Source organism: Panthera leo, chromosome C1 (genome assembly GCF_018350215.1).
Source record: "Panthera leo isolate Ple1 chromosome C1, P.leo_Ple1_pat1.1, whole genome shotgun sequence".
In the NCBI taxonomy this organism is placed as follows: domain Eukaryota; kingdom Metazoa; phylum Chordata; class Mammalia; order Carnivora; family Felidae; genus Panthera; species Panthera leo.
The window spans coordinates 25,236,615-25,264,441 of record NC_056686.1 but is presented as its reverse complement, the minus strand read 5'-3'; the positions used below and the strand labels follow the sequence as shown (position 1 = coordinate 25,264,441).

The window sequence follows — 27,827 nt, the reverse complement described above, 5'->3', positions numbered from 1 at the left end:
ATCTCACCTGGTGATTCCCACTGCCAATCTGGGAATTAGGTGCCTAGTCAGGTTCCTGGCGCAGCCCAGAACTCGTGACAACACAGGCACCCAGCAGCCTATTGACACGAGAGCCAACAGAAAGCCAGCCCTGGCCCAGGAGCATCTCTCTGGGTTTTTTCCTAGTATTGCTTTCTCGGTCGTATTAGTCATAGCTAGCTCTAGCTATCTAGATTGATAAAAGTTCTTGTTCCTGCCCGGGTTGGCTGGTCAACTTTCATGGCCCCTGACATTTGTAACTGACCTCTGGGCCCTCCCTGCTAATGGCAAGAACATGGCAATGAGTTGCCTGTGCCCTCTGTCCTGTCTTCCAGGAAGGCAAACCCTGGGGATCTGGTCACTCTCAGAGTAACTGCTAGAAAGAGGTTACATGAAAACATGTCAACACAAGCTGGAACTTCTCTTCCAGGGTGACAATGACTAATTTTCTCCCAGATCTCATCTTTGTCCCCAGATGTGCAGACCATTAGCCCATCCCAACCACTACTATAATCTACATTGGAGATTCTGACTCCTACAGGAAGAAACAATTTCCAGTGGATTCTGATCAAGGCCAAGTCCAAATCTGAAATATCACTCTCTCCCCACCCTCTACCAGTTCACAACCAGAATTCAAGGACAGCAGAATTTAAAAGGCAAAGAGTTGCCTATAACCCACTTCACAAAAATACAGACTGAAATTTGATTAGGAAACTTAAGTGTCTTCAGCCACAACGTCTTCTGGACATTACCAGAAGGGGTAGGTGAAGAAAGGAGGGGAAAGAACCCCCATAGAGACCCTCCACCTGGGCCCTCCTCAAATACAAAGTGTGTCAGCTCTGTTCCTGAACTGGGGGGCAGGGGGGTGGCAAATCAGAAGAGTCAGGCCTTTGGCAAGCCTTCCTTTCTTTTCATCCATAATCTTTGCATCATTTGGGTCCCAGATACCTCAGATTTCCTAGCACAGAGACCCCAGGGGAAATATCAAAGCAGACATGTGGAGATGGCCAGCAGACCGAGGAGCCACCTGTTATGGACAAAAGGCAACGCCCTCATGAGCTCGTACATCCACTCATGTATGAAGAACCACGGAGAACAGTGAAAGGAAGATACCAGTCCAGCACAAAGGGTATGAGATCATGCGCCCCAATCCTCCCCCACAGCCTCAGTGTGTACCCCTGATTTATACCCCCTTTCCTCCATGCTTTGAGTTCAACAAGGAAAATGCCAGAAGAATCCAAAACAGTCTTATTTTTTCTTTGTTTAATCAGAATAATTTATTAATTCATCAGGCCACTGCATCCCAAAATAGGATTTGACCAGGTTTAAGAGATGTACATAACACCACCAAAAAAAAAACAGAAAATAGTAAAAGATAAGGAAGTGAAAACAAAGCCAGACAAAATGAAGTCAGGGATCGATGCACAAATTGCTAACCAAAAGGGCCTGCTCAGTTTTTGGAACTGGATCTTGAACCTCTGAGCCTCCTGGTGGCCAAAATTTATCCCATTTTCATTTCACAGTCACTAAGATCAATCACCAATGTCTAGTTTTCATAAGAAATTAGTTGCTCAAGGAAAGTCCCTGGAGAAAATGCCGAGGATGTGCTGGAAGGGCTTAGCGTGACCTCCAGCCCGGCTTGCCTCACCTCCTCTGTTTCTGGGAAACTTCAGGAGTGGGGTTGGGTCAGGGGCTGCATATATGGTCGTGAACAAGTTTTTCCTTGTCGGCTGCTGTCTATAGGGGTATTCTCCTGCCCTGCCCACCCCCCTTCCCGGTGAAGTTGGAGTGAGGGTCTCAAAGCAGCTCCTCACCATCACCAGGACATGCCCTTGACCCTCATGCTCATCTCCATTGCCTCTAACTTTGCAGAAGCTTCTCTGTGGTCTGTGGATTCCCCAAAGAACTGAGGCCAGGCCATGTTCTACATTGAAGAAAGAAGGGGAGTCCTTTCCCCCGGGGTGTTATATTTGTCACTTGGCACCACAGTAGGGCTCCCTGAGCCCCGGTGACTCCCAAGAGATTCCAGTGCCAGTGGCTCGGTCACTGCTGCCCGAGGCTCCTCTCCTGCTTGGGCTCACATGAATCTGTAATGCTGATCCAGAACCAGCCTTAGAGGCACATTGTGTTTCCTTTTACTCCCTTCCTCACCCTCTAGGCGCCACCGTTATGGAGTCTTTTCCAACAATGAAAATGTGAAAAATAAATGTGACTTCAGAAAGTATTACATAATAGCAGACAGGATCAGAATGGTTCCCATATCAAGGGAATCCCTCACCGCACCCTCATTAGAAACGTGATGTCTGTGTGGACCCTTATTCTACCTGTTCACTGTGTGTAGGTAAAATTGTTCAACTGGATCCTGCCCTTGCCCGTTCTGACACTCTTGACTCAGCTAAGTGGCTCTTAGAACAAAGCAGCTCTCAGCCTTGAGAAGCGGGGAGCCTGAGCCACACTGAGAAGAGTGGCCTCTTCCTCCGGGCAGCACAGGGCAGGGTCACCGGGCGCAGGCTCCTCCCAGGGTTCTGACAGGGACCGGGTGGGAAGTGCACCAGAGGGCAGTGAGGTCCCCAGCGTGGGGCGGGGAAGTAGAGGGAGGTGGAGATAGTTCCAGATTTGCCTCTAGTCAGAGTGACGGAAAAGATGGCGCTAAACACACGGTAGTGGTAGTGGTGATGTCGGGGGAGACAGCAGCAGGAGCCGTGGGAAGCAGCGGCTGCCCCCCTGGACTCCGGCACAACTCGAACCCCTCTCCTGCCAGGCCTTCCCTGACCTCGCACTACATGTAGCACGAGCCTCCAGTCGCAGCCTGGGCAGGGGTTCGACACTGGTGTCTGCTGCTCAGAGAGGACACTAAGGAGCATCGGAAGGAGAGGTGACATCAAGACTGAGAGAAGGGGATGCTTCACCACATTCATTCTGACCGTAGGCTCCACTGGAAGACTGCCCAGTGCTGGGGAACCACGGCCCACTGGAAAATGCCCTTAGGAGGGAGAGCGTGTCTGGGGCCCTGAGTCTGTAGGAGTCTGACTGTGTGTGCCTCACCGGCGTTGTGTGAAGGAGGCTGCTTTGTGGGCCAGTGTGTACGTAACGTGCATGCCGAATGGATGGGCCCAGGCTGAAGATGGCTGCAAGGGGTCACAGTGCGTGGGGGGGAGGGGGGTTACGGGTGGCTAGAGAGGCCCCGGAGTCACTCAGGTTGGACTGGCAGGGAGGAGACCGGGCTCCTAAGAGGAGAGCCCAGGGCAGGAGACAGATCTGGAAGTCCCGGGCACGTACACACTGGGAAGCCAATGCCATCCGCAGCAGCCCCAGGACGGAAGTTCAGACAGCAGCCTGTGGCTTCGCACCACACCCACACCCACTCAGTACTTCAAAGCTCTGCACCCCCGTCCCCAAAGGGGGTTACCCTTCTCCACAAAGTGACTAAACACAAACTCCTTTTTGCAGCCTGGAGGCAGGGAGCTATCCCCGACCGGGGGTGCCGGAATGGGATAAAGCAGGGAGAACCCAGGGCACCCACAGGTCCTGACCGCTGCATTCTTCAGCATGTGAGGACCCGACTGCCTCACGCTCCTTCTCACAGGATGAAATTGTGCCATGCAGCTGGGCTGCAGGACAGCATTCAGTGCCCTCTCGGTGGGAGCACACCAACTCCTCCCACCTCCCCCCCGATCAGCCATGGCATGGCCATCAGAAACACAGCTTCCGCCAACAGGGAAAGGCCCGGGGAGGCAAAACTAGAGGCCCAAGTTCCTATAAGGCTTAACGTTCAGTTCATCCAAGTCTAACCTGAGCAGGACTGACTCCCTGAGGAAAGGGAAATTCTTAAACCCCATTTCCTTCCCCAAAGCAGTATCTCATGGGGAGAAACATCACTGTGGTTACAGGTCGTCCCTGTCTCAACCCCCTGTATCTCTCACCCATATTGTTGCAAAGATAGAAATCCACAGCAAGTGCTTTAATAATAGCTCAGCCTTGCTCAAAGCATTGCCGGTTCAGACCATCCCAGGCCCTCTGCTCTTTAGGGATTCTCGGTTTCCCTATTTGCTAAAAGGAGAATTCATAAAGGAATTTTAGTAGGAAATGTGGTCCACAAAGTGCTTTGGGATCCTCACACCTGAGTTACCTGCCCTAATGCAGAAGGGGATTCAGGAGAATGGTCAGGAACACCTTAGGCTCCAGAGACAGATCTGGTTAAAGCCTGCCTCTGCCATTTTCAGATGCGCCACCAGGCAAGTTACTTGGCTTTCCCAAGCCTCGGCTCTCTCCTCTGGGAAATGGGGACACTATTAGTACCTCTCTCCCGGCACCACTGTGAGGAGGAGATGAGATGATGTGCACAAAGTACTTAGCACGGAGCCTGCCAGAGTAAATGCTCAATAAATACCAGCTACTTTTGCTATTGTTAATAATTTATCAAGGACATCACTGAGGTTCCTCCTCTTTGCTGAGGTCATGGCGGTCTGCTTTAAGCCACTGATTCCCAATTATGCCCTCTCTCGCCAGTCTTAAAGCTCTCCTGTACGGACACACCCCAACCGAAATCCGCCACGTGAGAATTTGCTGATGTGTGCCAACAGAACACGTGTACCTGTGGACAGTGTGAAGGCACAGCGAGGTTTGGACTCACTGCTCAGGACCCCTGATGTACCTCTAAACTCCTACATGACCAGTTTGGCTCAAACACTGATCAAGTCCTCACGTGACAGCAAATATAAGGAGGGCCTGAGGATTGCACAGGGGTTTTTTACAGGAGAAAAACAAATTACACTTAAGAAAAGTGCCTTCAAATCCAGACCCTTAGCATCTGTAATTCACTTCCAAATAACCTGGATTAGGCCAAGATAACTTGCCTGGGTATACACCAAGCTTAAGAATTCGGAAAGCTCCTAGCACACATCTTACGCTCTGGGGAGATTTCAATATGCGTGTATCTCTTTGCTGTGACGGGGGGCGGGGGGCCTCCTACGATGCTTTCCCTCCTGCGTGGGTTCTCCGGTGGGCGCTGAAGTGGGAGCTATTGTTGAAGTCTTTGCCACACTCTGTGCACTTGTAGGGCTTCTCCCCAGTGTGGATTCTCTGGTGAATAATGAGACTGGAGCTCTGGTTAAAACATTTCCCACACTCTCTGCACTTGTAAGGCTTCTCTCCCGTGTGAATCCGCTGGTGAGTAATGAGGTTGGAACGGTCACGAAAGAACTTGCCACACTCAAGGCATTTGTAGGGTTTCTCTCCCGTGTGCACTCTCTGGTGCGTGATGAGCTTGGAGCGCTCACTGAAGCCCTTCCCACAGTCCACACATGTGTATGGCTTCTCCCCCGTGTGGGTTCGCTGGTGGTTAGCCAGCGTGGAGCTCTTACTGAAGTTCTTCCCACATTCAGCACATTCATACGGCTTCTCTCCCGTATGGATCCTTTGGTGACTGATGAGGGCAGAGCTCTTAGAGAAGGTTCTTCCACATTCAGGACACGGATACAGCTTTTCCCCTGAGCTGGTGCCGTGTGGGCCAGAATTCAAGTTCTTGCTGGCACTCTGAGGTTGTTCAAGAGATGTCTCTTCCGTAGAGTTCCCCCAGGGAGCACTGAAGGATGGGCTTTGGCCAAAGGTTTCCCCTGCCTCGCAGCAATGATCAGGATTGCCTCCCACGTGGATTCTCTGATGTTTCAGGAGGTTGGAGCTCTGGTTGAAGCTTTTCCAACATTGCCCACATTTATAGGGCTTTTCCCCTGTGTGGATTCTCTGGTGGGTGACAAGATTGGAGTGATCGCTAAAGCTTTTCCCACACTCAAGGCACCTGTAGGGCTTCTCTCCTGTGTGGATTCTCTGATGGGTATTGAGGTTGGAACGATCGCTAAAGCCTTTCCCACATTCAGGGCATTTGTAAGGCTTCTCGCCTGTGTGGATCCGCTGGTGGGCAATGAAGTGCGAGCTCCGACTGAAGCTTTTCACACATGTGTCACACTTGTAGGGTTTCTCTTCCAGGTACAGGCCTTGGTGGTCGATAAGTTTTTCTAAGTCATCTTCAGAAGAACATTCTTCCCACTGCTCCTGGGGGGGATTTCCCCACTGCCCTTCACCTCCACCTTCATTTTCACTGTCTTGCCCCCAGTCATGAGGGTGGCAAACATCCTCTCCAGTACATTTTGATAAGGCTCCAGGCAAATCCTCAAAAATATCTTGCTCTGAAATCTGGTCTTCGTCCTTATGCCTCATCTCAAAACCTGAAAATACACAGAAATGCAGTTTTCTTCGTTCATTAGTTAATATCTACTTATATATCTTATCTTGTGTCTTACAAATTTAGCTACAATGATATCCTATATTTTCTTTTTTTTTTTTTATGTTTATTTTTGAGAGAGAGAGACTGTGTGAGCAGGGAGAGGGGCAGAGAGAGAGAGAGAGAGACAGAATCTGAAGCAGGCTCCAGGCTCTGAGCTGTCAGCACAGAGCCCGATGTGGGGCTCGAACTCACAGACTATGAGATCATGACCTGAGCTGAAGTCGGACGCTTAACCGACGGAGCCCCCAGGCGCCCCATATATCTTATATTTTCTATCTCACATCTTATGATGTGACTAACGTGAAACTGCTCAAGTTCCGGTGCATATATAAATGTGTGACCTGCAAAGCAGAGAACAGAGCCTGGAACATGGTGACCCTGCCAAGGAAGCCATGAGGCCCAGGCCACACACACAATCAGCTAGTCAGTCTCTCCGGCCAACTTCCCCATCCCTCTACTCAATAAGGAACACCTCCCTCTCCTAGTACATTCCATATAGCCTCTTATCATGAGAAATCGAATAAACTCTGTAATTTACCAAAAAATCCCAGTAAAATCAAGACCTGACTACCTCTCTCATTTGGGCAATTACACTAAGCAAATCACAAATGCTTTTCCTGGTCAATTCCACCCTCTCTTGTAGTTCAGAGGCAAATGATAATGATCCGGCCCCCTTAATCTCTCATGCCTGTGGATTTGGTGGACATCGAATTACTCCAGGCTTACCAGTGTCTGGGGTGTCTGGACACAGGGTGGGAGATTTGAGGCCAACTTCACCTGCCATCTCCTCCCAGGCCTCCTGGTCGTCAGCCTCAGTACTGCTCTGCCCAGACCTAGAGAGACTCGCTGCCTCCCTGAGGGTTCCCATGGCTCTGACCGCAGTCCGTGCCCTCATCAGTGAGTCCAGCTCCTCATAGAAGGGGCAGGTCCCTGGTGGGTGGCTGCTCTTGGCTTTCCGGTAGCTTCGAAGGAGGTTTTTGAATCTGTACCGACATTGCTCCAGTGTCCGCAGGAAGCCCTGTGCACACAGCCGCTCTGCAATGGCCCGGTAAACCTGGCTGTTCTGGTGGCACGTGCGAAGCTTTTCAGAGAATGGGGACTCACTGAGAATGGTCAGGAAGGCCTTGGTCTCCTCGTAGCCCCAGTGCACACCTGCTGTCGGGAGTGAAGAGTTCAGAACTGTGAGGCATAATGAGACTAGCCCAGGTCATCAGGGATCAGGGGCCCCCGTTCCAATACATGCCTAGAACACAGGCAACGGAGAAATTTCCCAGGCACCTGGGGCACCAGCAAAGAATATTCCCTTGCTTCTCAGGGGTGCGCCAGAGCCTCCCACCCCCACCCAATTCTAAGACCTTCCATTAACTCTTGAGTCTTAGTTGAAAAAGATATAGGTGGCCATATTATACCAGGTGACCCCACTTCTGGCTTCAGTTGACTGGTGTGGGGAAAGGCCTGTAATTGGGATCTAAGAGACTTTCTCTATATCCATTCAATACATATCCTCTAGTTTTATTTTATGAACTTTCTTCTGAACAAACAAGGGAACTGAGAGTCCCTAGACAGAAATGTAACTCAAATAATGTTACAAGAGCACCCAACTAAGGATGCCCTTTCCTCTTTTTGGAGGAATGAACAGGAAGTGTTCTGTTCTCAGTTCCTCAGCAGGTAAATGATGCAGCCTGGGGAGGCAGCATCATGGAGAGGAAAACTACATAAAGATGGAGGCAGGAACTCTGGGCTCTGATCCTGACTCTGCCCCTACCTCACTGTGTAACTTTACATAAGACATTCCATCTCTTGGGCTTCAGTGTTTTTCCACTTTTACAATGACGGGGTGTTTCTCAAACATCACTTGTTCACCTATATACTGTTATGATTTCTGTTATATATTAAAAACTTCACTCAGTATATTTCCTTACCTAAATTCACCGTAAAATCACAAGTTGATGTTCTCATGCACATTAAACTTAAAAGTACACTCGTGTGGGGCACCTGGGTGGCTCAGTCGGTTAGGCGTCCAACACTTGGTTTTGGCTCAGGGCATAATCTCATGGTTTCGTGGGTTTGAGCCCCACATCAGGCTCTGTGCTGGTGGCGTGGAGCCTGCTTGGGATTCTCTCTCTCACTCTCTCTGCCCCTACCCCAGTCACACTGTCTCTGTCCCTCTCAAAAAAAATAAACATTAAAAACTTAAAAAAAAAGGAACACTCGTGTAACACTATGACCATCCATACTCCTAGTGACACACTTTGGCAAATATAGTTGATGGGTTTGAACTGCACAGATTCACTTTTCATAGAACAGATTTTTTTATATATATAATACAGTAGTGTAAATGTATTTTCTTATGATATTAACAACACCTTTTCTCTAGCTTGCTTTATTGTAAGAATATACAATACATATAACATGTAAATACATGTTATTTATATTATCAGTAAGGCTTCTGGTCCATAGTTTGCTACCAATGGTCAAGTTTGTCGGGAGTCAAAAGTTGAATGTGCATCGATCAAACAAGCAGAGATCAATACTCCAGCCCTGCATTGTTCAAGGGTCAACTAATACTGAATTAGCTCTTTAAGGTCCCTTAAGTTTTTAAAAGTTTGCTTCTATAACTAAGAAAACTCATTCTAGGAAATTGATCATAGAAGGAAAGAGTAGGAGTTTGAGGACAATCTAAGGAACTTAACACCAGTGGCATCAATCTGGACTTGCGATCCAGTCTGTGCCCTGAACTCAGGGAGCAGAGGTTTGGCTGGTAGGAGAGTTGGAGTCAGGATCCACTAAACCCCCTTGTTCTTACCAATACGACTCTGGAACAGAGCTGGGCCCCCTGGAATCCTGGGCTCCTGGACAGACTCATCAGTGGCCAGGTCATCACCATTACAATCTTCTGCTGTCTCTTCAGGCTCCCAGCCCCCTTCCTCCTGTTCATCCATCTCTGCATCACTGTCCCCCAGCCTGGGGAGCACCACAGCCTCTCCTGGGCCATCGGTGGCTCTGATGGCCGTCCGCGCCCTCACCAGGGCCTCCAGCTCCTCATAGAAGGGGCAGGTCCCTGGTGGGTGGCTGCTCTTGGCTTTCCGGTAGTTCCGCAGGAGGTTTTTGACTCTGTAGCGACACTGCTCCAGTGTCCGCAGGAAGCCCCTTGCCCTCAGCCGCTCTGCAATGGCCCGGTAAACCTGGCGGTTCTGGTGACAAGTCCGGAGCTTTTCAGAGAAAGGAGACTCACTCAAAATTGCCAGAAAAGTCTTGGTCTCCTCATAGCCCCAGTGCACACCTGACACCTTCATGTCCTCCGTGTCCCATTGGTGTTGTTCCTCCCAGGCCCTGGAATCCCTCCAGGCCGATGCCTGGGCTGGTTTTGTTTGCTCATTATCCAAGGTATAATCTGCAGTGTTCCTCTTTCCAGAATTGATAAAGCTCGGACGCCAAAAGCCTGGTCCTTGCTCTCGCTGGCAGTTGATACCTGGTTTGGAAACTGGAGCCCCTAATAGAAAGAAAGAAAAGAAAAGATTAAGTACAAATGACACACTGAGCAGAGTGCTCGTCCAAACTGCCCCTGGAACGGAGCACTGCCGTGCACACAGCTATTCAGACATTCCCATGCCAATTCCCGACATTAATTGACCAGTTTGCTCTGTTCATTTGCTTTCTTTGTTGTTGCTACGAAACATATCATACAAAGAGTGAGTGTTACTGGTCCACAGATGGGCACGTGGCCTAAACTAGCCCAAGCAGAATGAATTTAATGGCTGGAGGAAAGGTTTCCCTCTCTCTCACTCATTCACTGTGCGTGTGTGTGTGTGTGTGTGTGTGTGTGTGTGTGTGTGTGTGTAAGAGACAGGGAGAGAGACAGAGAGAGTCTCTCTCACTAGGAAACTTGTGAGCCCAACTGCCATTGGCATGTATCTTTTGATTATGACACATGATAACTTTAGTGCAAAGCTGACACTGAGGACGGCAGAGGAGAGAAAAAGAACCTAGGGTCTGCCGTGACACTGCGGAACCACTTTGTACTGTGATTGGAGCATGTCCTCCTCTCAACGTCCAAAAACGTGAGAAAATATATTTCCTTATTTTTTAAAACACTTTGCAATGTCTAAAGAAAGGACTGCTGTCCCAACAGCTCCCAGCCCTAACAAAACAGGAAGCCTTATCACAATCCCAGACTTCAGCCTCTACTACAAAGCTAAAATCATCAAGACAGCATGGTATTGGCACAAAAACAGACACATAGACCAATGGAATAGAATAGAAACCCCAGAACTAGACCCACAAACGTATGGCCAACTAATCTTTGACAAAGCAGGAAAGACTATCCAATGGAAAAAAGACAGTCTCTTTAACAAATGGTGTTGGGAGAACTGGACAGCAACATGCAGAAGGATGAAACTAGACCACTTTCTTACACCATTCACAAAAATAAAGGACCTGAATGTGAGACAGGAAAGCATCAAAACCCTAGAGGAGAAAGCAGGGAAAAACCTTTCTGACCTCAGCCACAGCAATTTCTTACTTGACACATCTCCAAAGGCAAGGGAATTAAAAGCAAAAATGAACTATTGGGACCTCATGAAGATAAAAAGCTTCTGCACTGCAAAGGAAACAACCAACAAAACTAAAAGGCAACCAACGGAATGGGAAAAGATATTTGCAAATGACATATCAGACAAAGGGCTAGTATCCAAAATCTATAAAGAACTCACCAAACTCCACACCCAAAAAACAAATAATCCAGTGAAGAAATGGGCAGAAAACATGAATAGACACTTCTCTAAAGAAGACATCCAGATGGCCAACAGGCACATGAAAAGATGCTCAACGTCACTCCTCATCAGGGAAATAAAAATCAAAACCCACTGAGATATCACCTCACGCCAGTCAGAGTGGCTAAAATAAACGAATCAGGAGACTATAGATGCTGGAGAGGATGTGGAGAAACGGGAACCCTCTTACACTGTTGGTGGGAATGCAAACTGATGCAGCTGCTCTGGAAAACAGTGTAGAGGTTCCTCAAAAAATTAAAAATAGATCTACCCTATGACCCAGCAATAGCACTACTAGGAATTTACCCAAGGGATACAGGAGTGCTGATGCTTAGGGGCACTTATACCCCAATGTTTACAGCAGCACTTTCAGCAATGGCTAAACTATGGAAAGAGCCTAAATGTCCATCAACTGATGAATGGATAAAGTGTGGTTTATATACACAATGGAATACTACTTGGCAATGAGAAAGAATGAAATTTGGCCATTTGTAGCAACATGGATGGAACTGGAGGGTGTTATGCTAAGTGAAATAAGGCATACAGAGGAAGACAGATACCATACGTTTTCACTCTTATGTGGATCCTGAGAAACTTAACAGAAGACTATGGGGGAAGGGAAAGAAAAAATAAAAGAGAGGGAGGGAGCCAAACCATAAGAGACTCTTAAAAACTGAAAATAAACTGGGGCACCTGGGTGGCTCAGTCAGTTGGGCGTCCGACTTTGGCTCAGGTCATGATCTCACGGTCCATGGGTTCGAGCCCCATGACAGGCTCTGTGCTGACAGCTCAGAGCCTGGAGCCTGCTTCAGATTCTGTGTCTCCCTCTCTCTCTGCCCCTCCCCCGCTCAAGCTCTGTCTCTGTCTCTCTCAAAAATAAATAAACATTAAAAAAAATTTTTTTTTTAAAACTGAAAATAAACTGAAGGTTGATGGGGGGTGGGAGGGAGGAGAAAGTGGGTGATGGGTATTGAGGAGGACACCTGTTGGGATGGGCACTGGGTGTTGTATGGAAACCAATTTGACAATAAATTTCATATTAAAAAAAAAAAAAAACAGGAAGCCTTTCATTAAAATAAATATTCAAGGTCAGGTGCCTGGGTGGCTCAGTCAGTTAAGCATCTGACTTCGGCTCAGGTCATGACCTCACAGTTCGTGAGTTCGAGCCCCACATCAGGCTCCATGCTGACAGCTCACAGCCCAGAGCCTGCTTCAGATTCTGTGTCTCCCTCTCTCTCTGTCCCTCCCCTGCTTGTGCTCTGTCTCTCTCTCTCTCTCTTTCAAAAATAAATAAACATTTAAAAAATTTGTAATAAATAAATATTCAAGGAAAACTAGATGAAAAAGAGTTGAGAGCTAAAAGAAACTTAAGGATTACCCGGTTCAACTCTTCCCAAAGTTTGTCCTGCTGAACACTATCTTCCCAAGATATCATGGTTTATGTAAAAAAGGAGTTATGCTGTCAGGCAAGGCGCCCACAAGCTTCCCATGTCTCCCCTCACCGACAGGAGGCGGGCCTATCACTGTCTCTTCCACTTTATCCCTCTCTCATGTCTAACCCATCATTCTGACCCAAGCTCCCCAGGGAAACGGTTCATGTTTGTTTAGCTCCCGTGGAGACGCACTTACGAAAACAGGAGTTGGTGCTGGCCGTGTGGGTTTTTGAGCCCCGTGACGTTTACTTCTCACTGTGGTTTAGTACATCAGTCTCATGGGCTCAGCTCACTGGGGACTGCCCCTTGGAGATGGACCCTGTTTGATGCTGCCAAGACTGGATTTCTGAGACAGCCCCAGGAGCATGCTGAGTGTACCGAGGAAATGAGGAAACGACCCCCAGAGGGCAGGCCCTCGGAAGCCAGCCGCCAGCCTCTATCCGGGCAGACCCCACGCCCCATGCTCCACCCCTGCCACCAGTGCTATGGCCACAGAGCGCATGTGTTCTTCCTGTGTCTGAAGCTCCAGACTTCGCAGAGCCCCAAGTCTTAAGGGAGTGATGAAACAGCCTCTGGGAACTGAGTGTACCAGAAACCCGACAACATCCTCCTGAGAGGGCACGGTTTCCTTACCCAGGGACACGCCGTTCCCACAGCTGTCTCCTGGGGGGTCCTTGCAGAACTCCTTCTCAGCGTGTTTGCTGGGGCCCAGGGCTTCCTGTGAGATGTACAAGACAAGGACCTCAGTTGGAAATGGCCTGGCAACGCGACCAGGCCCCGGGAAAGATAACGGACGCAGGGATACCATGTGTGAGGCCAGTGTCATAAGGAGCAGCATGACCGTGGAGAGGCCAGCAGACTGGGGGCCAAGGGCAGAGGCTAATACCCCAGGACATATGTCCTTCTGCTGAGGGCAGGCCACAGAGTGAGGAGAGGGGCACAGGCGCAAGGGCACAGGAGGAGTAAGGACAGGAAGGAAGGGACAAACAGCAGCTTACCTGGGACTCAGCAGTCACCTCCCAATCTCCAACACGCCCCGTCTTTGGGAGGGTAGGGACTCGGGGAGTGAGGACAGCTGAGGAGAAGAAGAAGTCTCCTAAACCCAAGCTCTGGTTCCCAAGAAACCGCCCCTCCCGGGTCCAGCTTTCCAGATGCCATGCTTGCATCAAGCTGGGACTGTCCTGGTATCCCGGGCAGATATCCCCTTTTACTTCCATCCTAGAGCGTCTGGCTCCTAAGCTGCCTCGAGAGATGGGCCGTGTGTAAGATGCCACCTCGCACTCCTATGATCACCACGTGACCCCGGCCCTGGCCTGAACTGGCTGCATGACTCCGTGGGGCACCAACAGCACTGGGCGCTTCCTCTCCTTGCACAGCGCTTACCTGCCTTCCTTCCCAGTGTGTCCATCAGACACCAATCCACCCCCCGTCTTGAATTCTGCAAATCCCTACTCCCTGTGCACCCTTCCTTACCCCCTCTACCCCTCACCTCTCCTCCCAGACATTCCCTGATTCTTGGTACTCACCACTTTCTTTCAAGGGGTGTGGCACTATCTTGGTGTCTAGATGCTCGGGAAGGTCAGGGCATGAGTTCTTCACCCACTGCTTCTGGGACTGTCCCTCAGGCCAGTGATTCACTGGCTGCAGTGGACAGTGCTGAGATTCCTGCATTGCCTTTAAGGACCCAGTCTCTTCTGCACACAAGGCCAATTCCTACACAGACAGTCAAAATTCCCAATGGTCAGTTCAGTAAGACCAATTACGGTAGGGCAGGGAACGTTCCGTGGAGTACAGCTGTGGTCCAGAGGTTAACAGACTCTTTTTAAGATCCAAAGATGACTCAAAGTATGACAGCAAAGCCATGAGACTGACATTAGTCAACAGACCAGCGCTTATACCACCAAATGACTAATGTTTTGTTCAACACAGGGAAGCTATACAAGCATCTCAATGAGGCTGCTACTGTTCCAAACATTTTTGAATCATAAAGAGATAAATCATGTAAAATTTTCATGACATTAAAAACTAATCTCTAAACATCAAAAGTCGATTCATTTTTAAGTTATCAAAAAAAGATAAAAGTTAGCCAGGTATACATTAAACGACAAAAGGAAACATAAAAACAGATACACCAGTAACTGGATATAATTGCTCTAAATATTCCTGCTGAAAGGCATGGAAAATTCAAAAGTAAATGTAAGAAAAAGGAGAGACAAACAACTACAAATGGAATTTTAAAATGTAATAAAAGTATGTGCTGCTTTAGAAAGTCTTATCTACTCTTCAAACACAAGGAGAAGCGAAGAGAAGGCACTATAACTCGAAAGGAAAGTAGAAGTGGCTACTTAAATTCAAGGTCAGGCGAACGAGTACTCAGAGATACAGGGCATGTATATAATAAAAGGGAATAACCAATTAAGAGAGGACAGTACCCACTCAGCATTACCAATCATAAAGCTCATTTCTTATCTGTCATTTGGTTCCAAACTGAGAGATGGAAGAGATGTTATTTCCTGGCCCTAAAACCCCAACAATGGAACAACCTCACTGCATTATAGAAACTTAAAAAAATGTGTTTTAATTTTTTCAAGAGGTAATTTTCAATGCTCACCTGGTTCAAAAATAGAAAATATAAAGGTACATTTGGTGAAAATACCCCATCCCTACCCTGTCCCTGTCCCATCTGCCCAGTGTCTTCCTTCTCCCTACTCTTCCCCACAGGTGACTACTGTTCCGCATCCTTTCAGTTCTTTATACACAAGCATCTATGAATATAGACTCTTACTTCTTCCCTATTTTACAAAAGGTAGCAATTATATACATTGCTCTGAGTCTTATTTTTTGACTCAAAATATTAACATCCACCTTCAGCAACTTAATGAGTTTGCCAAACTTCCAGAACTCCAAAAAACCTTTGGCTGATGGGAAAACTCCAATCCTCACTCAAAGAGAGGGATGTTTATCCTTAAGATATACAGGTATGGGCCCAGAGCATAAAAATCCATTCCAAGTGAGGCCATCCACCAATGTCTTGTATGGCTCATAGGGAGCAAACATGTGCTTATCCGCATTCTACTGTGGTTATTTAAGGAAAAAAACAAATAAATCTCTTTGTTATAGTTACAATCTTACAATCTACAGAGCAACTGCAGGACTAGACTCCACAACAATCCTCACTCCCAGCTCTAGCTCCTCTAACTACTGCCACGCCTATGCAAAGGTTTTGATCCCGTAGATGGCAACTGTAGACAGAAAGAAGGAGATTCAAGTGACAAGGAGAAGGAAAAAACTGGTAGAATATTGGTTGGAGTAGGGATGAGTAAAGAATTCATCAAAAATGCCTGTGCACCACACAAAGCCTGCACATGGATGTTTATAGCAGTTCTACCCATAATTGCCAAAACTTGGAAGCATCCAAGATATCCTTCAGTAGGTAATAAACTGCAGTACATCTAGACAATGGAATGTTACTCAACACTGAAAAGAAATGTGCTATCAAACCATGCAGACATATGGAGGGACTTTAAATGCATACTCCTAAGTGAAAGAAGTCATTCTGAAAAGGCTACATACATACTGTATGATTCCGACTATATGACACTTTGGAAAAGGTGAAAGTATGAAGACAGCAAAAAAATCAATGGTTGCTAGGGGTTGGGGGAAGGGAAGGATAAATATGCAGAGCACAAAGGATTTTAGGGCAGTGAAACTATCTTGTATGAACTATAATGGTGAATACATGTTGTTATACATATGTCAAAATCCACAGCACGTACAACACCAAGAGTGACACCTAATGTAAACTATGGACTTTGGGTGATAAGGACGTGTCAAGGTAAGTTCATCGATCATGATCAACGTGCCACTCTGGTGGGGAATGATGTGCGTGCATGGGGACTGGAGGTACAGGAGCAACCTCTGCACTTTCTACTCAGTTTTGCTGTTAACCTAAAACTGCTCTAAAAAATAAAGTCTGTTTGTTTAAAAAGTGCCTCTGCAGGGGCACCTGGGTGGCTCAGCTGGTTAAGCATCCAACTGTGGCTCAGGTCATGATCTCACAGTTCATAGGTTCGAGCCCTGCATCAGGTTCTGCACCGACAGTGTGGAGCCTGCTCAAGATTTTCTCTCTGCCCCTCCCCAACTCATGCTTTCTCTCTCTCTCAAAATAAACAAATAAACTTAAAAAATATATTTTAAAAAAATGCCTATGCACCTAATGGGGAGAGGGTTGCTGCAACAGGGTGACGACGGAGTCAGCAAGCCAAAACCCACCCAAGAGCACAGCTGAGAGGTCTCTTTAAGGAAAATATCTTGGAGGTCATTTAGCCCAGCAGCGCTGCCTTTTCCAGGTGGTTCTCTCTGAGGAACGGAGTTAGCATACTTCATTCCATTAGTAAGACTTGGAAAAGTCTTCCTTGCAAAAAATGTAACTGAGTCAGGTACCTTGCAATATAAGATCACAAGCATATATGTGGGGGCAGGGGAGCTCCTTTGCTACTTATCCATTTGTTTTGACATCTGTGAGCACTCAGGAGCAGGTAGAAAGTTAAAAAATAAAAATAAAAGTCACAGGAAAATAATACATGATAGAGCACATTCCATTACCTGTTTTTTGGTTTTTTTTTCAATTTTAGAAGGAATTCAACCTCTGCTCAGCTCACAAGGGTATAGTTTGAGAACTTTTGGTCTAGTCCAACCCTCTCATTTTACAGATAAAGAGTCATTAAGACCTTGATTTAAATCAATTCTCAATTAACTCAATTCTGGGTCTCAAGTTCATTTGTTTTTTCACTGCCACTTAAGACGAATAGATGGTTTCTTTAAAAGAAATAATACGGGAGGGTGGGGTGGTATATTAAAATAAGGTACACTCTCTCATACTTAGTTCTATAACTTTAAATCATATGTTTTCTGTGTCTTCAATCAGTTTGTAAAAGAATCCAAAAAGCAGAGGCACGCATGTGGCTCAGTCGATTAAGCATCCGACTTTAGATCAGGTCATGATCTCACGGTTCGTGAGTTCAACCCCACGTCCGGCTCTGTGCTGACAGTTTAGAGCCTGGAGCCTGCTTCCGATTCTGGGTCTCCCTCTCTTTCTGCCCCTCCCCCATCCATTCTCTCTCTCTCTCTCTCTCTCTCTCTCTCTCTCTCAAAAATAAATAAACATTAAAAAATTAAAAAGAATCCAAAAAGCAAACCCACGGACGATAAACCTTTCTTCCCCCAATCTCACATCTGTACAGAGCTTCACCTTTTATGATGCACAGAAAACCCCTGCCATTTGCAAGGGATCTTCTCAATCTATAATTTCCCCCAACAACATATCATTAAATATAACATCACAAAAATTACTGACCGTGTAACAAGGGGAAGGAACAGGGGTATGTTGAGATGGAGGTTCTGGGTGGCTGGCTCAGCCCGCAGCCAGTTCAAGTACTTGCTCTACATATGCCAGCTCCAAAAGCAGGATTCAAAAGTCGTGCCCTAGAAAAACTATAAATGATATCATGGGCCTTCAGTCTCTTGCAAATTGTTGAAACTATGAGTGTTAAATCCACGATGCTTTCACTTCCCTTATCTTGGCTCTACCACTTAAGTTATATGAATTTACACATGTCACTTACCTCTGAGTCTCTGTTTACCCACTTGAAAACCAGTGACATAACAGTACCTACCTCATCGGGCAGCTGTGCTGATTAGATGAGCAATACATACAGAAAGGTTAGAACGGTGTCTGACACACAGTGAGTGCTCAAGAAATGTCAGTTACTGTCTCATTTGAGCCTCATGCCTCAGAGGTATTTTAATTCCCATGGCTTACACATGAGGCATCTGTCGTGTACAGAAAGAACAATGAATTTGGAACCTCAGGATCTGGATTTAGGCTCTGGTTCGGACTCACTGCGCTTTGTGAGCCACCTGACTTTTTGGGCCTTAGTTTAGTGTATACGATGAGGAGGATAATGCTACTTCTGTCTACCTACCTACCTTACTGCCTTAAGCACCCAAAGAGATCACGTATGTAAAAAGGCTTTGTCACGTGTGAAACACAATACAAATCAACTGCACCGTGAATATGGTCCTGAAAGGCAGTTTAGGCAGTGGTTCTGAATGCTGGCTTCAGTGTCAGCCTGCCTGAATTCACATCCTGGCTCTACCGTCTAATGCCGTGTGACCTTGAGCCAACTACCTGCTTTTCTCTGTCTCAGTTTCCTCATTGGTAATATCAGGGTAACGGTATGCATCTCATTAGACAGGATTAGGTGGAAAGCACAGAAGATAGTGTCTGTTACACAGCAGTGCTCAATAAATGTCAGTTGGTCGATGATAACAACAATTATTATTATTACTATGGTTTTGGCAATGATTAATCTAGTCATAGCCCCGCCGCCTCACCCTCTGTCCAGCAGCCTGGACCTCTCGGTGCCAATCCTCCACCAGGGCCACCGCCTCCTCACCACTCTCAGGGTGGCGCGCCTGCACCCAAGCCTGGACCTCCCTGGGTAGGATAGTCAGGAACTGCTCCAGCACCAGCAGCTCCAGGATCTGCTCTTTGAGGCGGATCTCTGGCCGCAGCCAGTGACAGCAAAGCGCCCAGAGCTGGCTGAAGGCCTCGTGGGGTCCGGCTGCATCCCTGTACCGGAACTGCCTGAAGCGCCGGCGGGAAGCCTCAGGGCCTGGGTCGAAGCCCTCCTCCCCAGGTTTGCTCTCTGGTCTCCATGAGTCCCCTTCCAGCTTTACAATAAGGAGTTCTTCGGGTTCCGGTCGGGGAGAGGCCCGGGCCCGGGCTTCCAGGGCCATGGTCATGGCCTGTTCCGGACACCTTGCTTCAGCTGGGCCGTCCTCGTTCAATGTCTTCCTGCATTTAAGGTGTGTACTTCCAAGGATTCCTGGGAGAGGTGATGCTCCCCAAGGCTCTGAAGGCAGAGGGACAAGGGACAACAGACAATGTGAGTAAGAGGACCCCGAACCTTCCACTGCCTTTGCATGGAGCAGGGCTACTCAGACAGGAATAGGGACAAGCAGGCAGACAGACCACAACCTGGCCCCCAAGCTGGCAGCCAGCACACGCTGGAGGAGGACAGTACAGCACGAAATCCTCTGTGATGTGCTGAACGCCGTGTTCTGGCATCGAGGCCTTCACAATCTGGCCCCAGCATGCCTTCCTTCCTCTACACATGCCCAGTCTAACCCTTCCTCAAGTTGGGTTCCAAATGTCACCCCCCTCCACAGGGCCTTTCTCTCCGGACCTTCAGCTTTCCTTTAAGGGTGCTCCCCTTGCAAAACCCCTCTCACTCTACATTCCCTCTTGGCCAACCCATCCATTTGGCATTTTTCACCATCTTGAAACTGATGACTCCCAAAGCTCCAGCCAGGACCCGCCTCCAGACCCCAAATCCAATCATCTACAGGACATTTCCCACTTGACTGTCTATTAGGCGCCTCAAACTCAGTGGGCCCCAAACTGAATTCATCATTTTCTCCTACAGACCCGTCCCTCTTCTGGAGCTCTCCATCCAGCCAAGGCACCACTTTCTATCAAGTTACCCATGCCAGGGGCACCTGGGTGGCTCAGTCGGTTAAGCATCCGACTTTGGCTCAGGTCATGATTTCATGGTCTGTGAGTTCAAGCCCCATGTCGGGCTCTGTGCGGACAGCTCAGAGCCTGGAGCCTGCTTTGGATTCTGTGTGTGTGTGTCTCTCTCTCTGCCCTTCCCCTGCTCATACTCTGTCTCTGTCTCTGTCTCTCTCTCTGTCTCTCTGTCTCAAAAATAAATAAACATTTAAAAATATTAAAAAAAAAAAAAAAGTTACCCATGCCAGAAACCCAGGGATCACCTTCCTTCAACATCCCCCATATCCAATTCATCACCAAGCTGTGCCTCCTGGCCTCCTAAGCATCTAGACCCCCAATGCTGCCACCTCAGGCCAGAGAGTCGCCATGCTTTTCATTGGATCAGCCTCCTAACTCATGTCCCTGCCTTCTCTCCTCTCACCCCAACCCAGAGTTCTTCGCACAACAACCAGACTGGCTCAAAATCTGACCAGGTCACTTCCTGCTGAACACCCTTGGGTGACCTCCCACATCCTTCACAATCAAGTGTGAACCTTGCCCAAGTCTCTACCTCATCTCTTTACCATGTTCCACTGGTCAGGGCACTCCAGCCACACAGCTTGCTGCCCTTGGAACCCTCCTACATGCTGTGGACCATCTCCTTTAGGAAGTGTCCTCCCTTTCTTCACCTAGCTAGGTCTCAACGTCAATTGTATTCTTTCCAAGAGGCCCTCCCTGTGCCCTGAAACAAGATTCAATCCTTCCTATGCCACAAGCTTCCATGCCACCTACGTTTCTCTACCACAAACCTGATCATGCTCGATTATAATTATCTTACCCACTAGATCATAAGCTGACCAGTACAGTGCTCAGCACACAGAGGCAGCGCTCGGTAAACAATCAGCTCAGTCAGACAACAGTCAGCTCATGATGGTGATGTGTCATGAAGCAAGGGTTATAACTAATCCCCTTCTGCACACACTAGATTTTTAAATGACCTTCTAGCTCATGTCAGAAGGAATTCTTTCCTCCTTTCTATTTCTATCTCTGTCACACTTGCCACTTTCTATGTTGTATTAGAGGGGAGTGTATGTGTGTGGCCCCAGAGAGATTACGGCCTCACTGAGGATGAGGAACATAGTTTACCCCTTCCCTCCTCCACCCCCACAACAAGCATGATGCTACACACAGGAGGCTCTCCGAAAACACTTATTGAGTGGACAACTGGGATTGCTTCTTTGACACAAGGAAGACTCTGACAACACTTGTGCTGGGTGATCTGGAAAAATGAGCTCTTTGTGTCATTCCCAACAAATCTAGATGACATAAAAACACCCACTCAAAGGAAACTATCAGCTCCTTCTAAATGGGAATGACACAGCCAAATTAAGAGTGGAGAGGGGCTGGTATTTAGATTTTAGGCCATCTGACTGGACTCTCCAGGAACAAGGCAAGGGTGATGAAAAATAAAGACTTGTCCTAAAGACCTCTACATACTCAGGGAGGAACTACGAACACAACTCATGACCATCTGACAACTTCCTGCTTGTCCCTCAGCTACCAGGTCAATGTCACCTCATCTGTTAAGAATTCCTTAACATGCCTTTGTCATGCCCTGCCCCATTCCCTGCTTTCCCAGAATCACTTCTCCAGTCCTGTATTCCCAAAGCAATTGGCACATGCCTCTACTATAAAGTGGTATCCTACACTGTTGTAGTTACCTGTTCTTACCTCTGACCATTAAATTGTATTATTAGGGCCAGGACTCTATCTTACTCATTTCTATATCCATAATGCCTGATAAATAGCAGGGCCATTGGAAGTGTTGTTGCCTTTAATTAAAATGGTAAATCCAGTATCTCGAAAGCCTATTGGGCTATGGAAAGTCCATCATTTATATTAAGCTAAAGAATGAACTTTTCATGAAATTTCTTTTTTAGTCACAGCCTTAATCACGCACTAGTCCAAAAGCATTTGTGTCACTCTCTCACACAAGGACTAATTCACCAGTCATTTACAGAGTCCCACTATGTACCTGCACTGTACTGGTATCTACACAGCCAACAGTAACTGGGAAAGACGGTTTGTACCTTCATGAAAGTTACTTTCTAATGAGAGAGACCGTCAATGAGCAAGCAAAGAAGTTTGTGCTCCTGCACAGAGAGACTAACACTACAACAAAATAGGCAATTAGTAGTCCCACCAGTCCCAAAGCCAAGAGCCACAGATAATAGGTATTTTCTTCTGGGAAGACTTGAAAGTTCAAGGGTTAGTTTCCAATACAAATCTGACATTTGCAAATGACATATCAGATAAAAGGTTAGTATCCAAAATCTATTAAGGACTTATCAAACTCAATACCCAAAAAACAAATAATCCAGTGAAGAAATGGGCAAAAGGCATGAACAGACACTTTTCCAAAGAAGACATCCAGATGGCTAAAGAACACATGAAAAGATGTTCAGCATCAATCATCATCAGGGAAATACAAATCAAAACCACAATGAGATACCACCTCACACCTGTCAGAATGGCTAACATTAACAACTCAGGCAACAACAGATGTTGGCAAGGATGCGGAGAAAGAGGAACTCTTTTGTATTGCCAGTGGGAATGTAAACTGGTGCAGCCACTCTAGAAAACAGTATGGAAGTTCCTCAAAAAATTAAACACAGAACTACCCTATGATCCAACAATTGCAATACTAGGTATTTATCCAAAGGATACAAAATATCCTTTGTATCCTTTCAAAGGGGCACATGCACCCCAATGTTTATAGCAGGACTATCAACAATAGCCAAAGTGCCCAAATGTCCATCGACTGATGAATGGATAAAGAAGATGTAGTATACATATACAAAGGAATATTACTCCATGATCAAAAAGAATGAAATCTTACCATTTGCAACAACATGGATAGAACTAGAGTGGATTATGCTAAGTGAAATAAGTCAGTCAGAGAAAGGCAAATATCATGATTTCACTCGTATGTGGAATTAAGAAACAAAACAGATGAACACAGGGGAAGGGAAGCAAAAATAAGATAAAAACAGAGAGGTAGACAAACCATAAGAGACTCTTAAATACAGAGAACAAACTGAGGGTTGCTGGTGGGGTGTTGGATGGGGAGTATGGGCTAAATGGGTGATGGGCATTAAGGTGGGCACTTATTGAGATGAGCACTGGGTGTTATATGTAAGTAATAAATCACTGAATTCTATCCCTGAAATCATTACTATGCTATATGTTAACTAACTTGCACATACATACATATATGTGTGTGTGTGTGTGTGTGTGTGTGTGTGTATATATAAAACAAATACAAATCTGAAAGCTTTTCCTGCTACTCTCTTAGATAGGAATTGCAGCCTATCCCCAGAGGGAGATCAATACAGTCAGCAAATGGCAGGGCGACTTTACACAGAGCTGGGAGAAAGAAAGGACAAGGGCATCCCTCAGTCCTAAGATGACCAAGAATGTCAGGGCCACACCAGGATCAACAATCTCAAAGAGTACCCATCTCCTGAGTGCCCATGAGGTGCCAGGTCTGATGCTACGTGCTCTACATTCACAATCTCACTGAATCCTCCTGGCAAGCAAGTCAAGCGTCCTTAGTGTGGAGTTGCACTACACTGATCTCTAACTTACGTGTATTACACTGCATGCAAACACCAGAAAGAGAGAAAAAAAAAAAAAAAGCACATAATTTAAATGGTGCAGCCAGTTCTGTTCGCTCTGTGTCTATTCCAGAATAAGCAGGATTTTCCTGGTCCCCAGGTTGGTCTGAATTCCCTCAAGCCTCTCTCTCCAGAGTATGAACCGAGTGTGCTTCATACAGCAGCATCCCTAAACACAAGCCAACTCTTTCATCTGACATTCAAACAAGAAAACCCAGCTGCGCTGGTTAGCTTATTGAAAGACAGCATGTTGGTTTCTAAATGGCTCCTTGCCAAAGGATTTTCAAGCTGACTGTGATTTTGGGCTAAATGAGATTTCCCAAAGTCAGAGTGCTAACTTTAGAATAGAATTCTCCTATAAAGTATGAGTCCACTATATCCTCAATTTACATATAGGGATTTGAGCTTCTGTGAAGGGACTCACTTAAGGTCACACAACTAGGAAGCAGCAGAGTTGGGACTAAGCCAAGATACGTTCTTTCCAGTCATTTTTCTTAACCGCACCACATAGATTCCTCTAGGTCTGCCAATCACCCAAACCCCTGTGAAGATGGGAGGAGAGTGGAAAGAACATTAAGGCAGGAGGAAGCTAATCAGGGTTCCAGTTCCACTCCTGCCATTATTAGCTGTGTGACCCTGGACAGGTCATGTGGACTCTGCAGCTGCCAATCAAGACTGAAGCTTATAGGAGCACCTGTGATGGCTCAGTTGGTTGAGCGTCTGACTTCAGCTCAGGTCATGATCCCACGGTTCGTGGGTTCAAGCCCCACTTCAGGCTCTGTGCTGACAAGCTCAGAGCCTGGAGCTTTGGATTCTGTGTCTCCTCTCTCTGGCCCTTCCTCACTCGTGCTCTGGCTCTCTCTGTCTCTCAAAAATAAATAAATGTTAAAAAAAAAAATGTTAATAAAATAAATAAATAAAAGACTGCAGCTTACAGCTTGACCATACTCAGCATTTGGCCCAGATTCCCCAATTAGTATGATGAGAATAGAGCAAAGGGGCAGGAAGACTCAAGTCAGTGGCTACAAATTTAAATGGCTACAGGGGCCAGGCAATGTAAATTGGTAAATGAGTGGAGCAGGGGCTGTGACGAACTACATAGCACCAGAGAGAACACTAGCCAAGTTCCCAGGCCGCCTACTTTTTTCCAAGAGAAGCTAGAACTCTGGCTTTTTAAATATTGGCAACCAACTCAAAAATCGTTTCAAATACCAGGACTAAATAGAGGATGATGATAGGCTTCTGTCATCATGGGCTGTCGTCACTTTACCACCTTTCAAGCTAAATACTCTGAAAGAGCTCTTCCACCATCTAGGAAGACCTAGAAAGCGTACTGATTCCCCTAAGCAATGAGGGATAGGTATTGACTGGGTCAGGATCCCTTTACAAATACAGGGAAGAAGCTAAGGGGCCTCCTGGCTCCTGGGGTATTGAGTATGGATGTGGACTTAAAAGCCCACCCACTGAACAGTGGGATGGTAAGAGAGCTGCCCCAGTCCCATGGGAAAGGCCAAGACTGGTCTGTGACTTCCAAAGAAGAAACTAGGAGCCCCCAAAGGCTAGCCAGTGTATTTGGCTGATGGTCCAGGCTACTGCTTAAACATTTAAGGGTTTAAACCAGGGAGAGCAAATAGGCTTCATGTAAAGCACCAACTTCAGTCACTGTGCTAAGGACAGAGTCCTTAGCATTGTCCGTGTCAATATCTGAATCCCATGTCAATATGTGTTGCCACTAATTAGCTATGACCACCAGACACAGGAAGAAAAAGTGGTACCACACATTCTATGTATTTGCCATCCCTGGCTTAAACTCCCATTGGTATTGAATCAGCATCCAGCAAAGACAGCCCTGACAGGCAGGAAAAGACTAAAGCCTCATGTCCTTAGAAATCCACTGGAAGAAGCAGTCTTTAAGACTGGCATAAAAGGGGCGCCTGGGTGGCTCAGCCGGTTGAGCGTCCAACTTCGGCTCACGTCATGATCTCACAGCTTGTCAGTTTGAGCCCCACATCAGGCTCTGTGCCAACAGCTCAGAGCCTGGAGCCTGCTTCAGATTCTATGTCTCCTTCTCTCTCTGCCCCTCCCCTGCTCACGCTCTGGCTCGCTCGCTCTCTCTCTCTCTCTTAAAATAAACAAACATAAGGGGCGCCTGGGTGGCTCAGTCGGTTAAGCGTCCGACTTCAGCTCAGGTCACGATCTCGCGGTCCATGAGTTCGAGCCCCGCATCGGGCTCTGGGCTGACGGCTCAGAGCCTGGAGCCTGCTTCCGATTCTGTGTCTCCCTCTCTCTCTGTCCCTCCCCCCGTTCATGCTCTGTCTCTCTCTGTCTCAAAAATAAATAAACGTTAAAAAAAATTTTTTTTCAAAATAAACAAACATTAAAAAATTAAAAAAAAACTGGTACAGCAAAGCTCACCCTGGATGGTCACTTTTCACACATTCATTAAGTATTTACCAATTTACATGATTTACATCAAGTATTTACTATCCTGGGCTGGGCAATGAAGAAATGGCGGTGACTCAGAAACTGTTCCTGTCCTAGATAAGCTTACAGTCTAGTGGAAGAGACCAAAAAAAAAAAAAAAAAAAAAGTCACAGATAATTACGATCAAAAGTGGTAAAAGAGGTCTGTGAGAACTGGGGTTGGGGGCGGTGACTTAATCAGCTTAAGGTAAACTGAACAAAGTAACACTCAAGTTGGTTAGCTGGTTCTCCGAAGAATGGTTCTCTTGTCAGAGAACAGTGGGAAAAAGTGTACTCTAAGCAGAGAGAAGAGCATACATAATGGTGGAAAACCAAACAGCGTCCCCAAGAAACGGAAAAAAACAAATAGCATGGGGTGCACAAGATTCGGCTGCAGAGGGAGTTTATGAAAAGTCTGGACTATCGGGCTAAGGTGTTTGGACTTAATTCTACAAGTGATGAGAAAGAAGGTTTTTAAGCAGAAGGCACAATCAGATTTGTGGGTTAAATAGGTGACGCTGACTACAATGTGTTTTTCCAGGCTGGGGAGGTGAAAAGATGAAAGCCTTGTGCAAAAACCCTGACCAGAAAAGGGGCAGATTCAGGACACATAACAGAAACTGAAAGGTCTGAAGATCCCTGGCTGTGGAAGAATGCAAGAGGAACCAGAGCGCTAAAGTGGACGAAGGTGCCATTCACTTCCATCGGGCAGAAGGGAAGCGGGTGCTGATTTGGGGCAGAACACGATAGCCAGTCCCACCTACTGGGTTCCAGAGGTCACAACCATTAGAGGAAGTGTAAGGGGATATCAGATTTGCTACGTCTGTCGAGGCGGGCGAGTAGAGGCTGGAACACCATTTTTAAGGTCGGGCTTCAAGCTCCGGCCTTTTTCTCTTCATCTTGCCAGGGCCCAAGAACCGTCTATGCTTCCCTCTGTGGTTTCCAGACCCTTCTAGGACTCTGCTACCTCCAGAACCTCTCTCTGTCTTCTCACCTACATACCTTTCTAGAACCGTCTTCGCTCCCAGGGCCTTCTATCTCCCTCCTCATCCCCGACCCCTCTATGACCCTTCCCATCTCCGGACGCTCCATCCTCTGGCCGCCCCTCACCCTCACCCCCCGCCCGCCAAGAAAAGCTGCTTTCTCCCCTCTCACCTTCCCTGGCCCTCTAGGACACCACCACCTCCTAAGCTTCCAGCCCAGAGCCTGAGTCTCAGCTGCCCCTGCCCCACCACCCGGACTCACCCACCGAGACACCCACTTCACAACAGGGCGGAAGTGCTCCGGGGTTCGCGCAGGGAATGCTGGGACGCGGAGTCCGATCGGTGCCACCCGGGAAGGGAGCGTCTAAGACTGCAACTCCCAGAAGGCACCGCGCGAGCGCGAGCCTCCGTTGGCTGCCTTCCCGATATCCTCAGCCAATAAATGTGTCATCTGCTCCCGGTCCCGGGCACCGGAACAAATCGGAACAGGGTCTATTCGTGGGGGCGGAGCCTGTCGCAACCCTGGTCCTTTCCGCAGGTTCCGAGATCATGGCACCGCCCAGTGGGCGGGCCCTCAAGCTGAAGGCGAGGGGGTCTGCTGCCGGAAAGACGCTAGAGCCTGTGGGCACCGGAGAGGTGAGAGC

At 47.3% G+C, this 27,827-nt stretch overlaps 1 protein-coding gene across 7 annotated transcripts; it reads right to left on the bottom strand.

The window, feature by feature from the left end:
- Nucleotides 1-832: 832 nt before the first annotated feature.
- ZSCAN20 (zinc finger and SCAN domain containing 20) lies at nucleotides 833-27,517 on the bottom strand. Of its 7 annotated transcripts, none has more exons than XM_042951270.1 (8): nucleotides 27,446-27,517; nucleotides 18,903-19,423; nucleotides 14,033-14,219; nucleotides 13,505-13,581; nucleotides 13,140-13,224; nucleotides 9,108-9,794; nucleotides 7,028-7,456; nucleotides 833-6,242 (listed from the first exon to the last, which is right to left on the bottom strand). In XM_042951270.1, exons 2-8 carry the CDS (start codon nucleotides 19,311-19,313, stop codon nucleotides 4,987-4,989), a joined length of 3,132 nt encoding a protein of 1,043 aa, XP_042807204.1. In that variant the 5' UTR covers nucleotides 19,314-19,423; nucleotides 27,446-27,517; the 3' UTR covers nucleotides 833-4,986. The 7 variants fall into 7 exon arrangements, with proteins under 7 accessions (XP_042807204.1, XP_042807210.1, XP_042807206.1 ...); XM_042951276.1 differs by having other exon boundaries at nucleotides 7,028-7,453; XM_042951272.1 differs by having other exon boundaries at nucleotides 27,450-27,509.
- Between the last annotated feature and the right edge of the window lie 310 nt (nucleotides 27,518-27,827).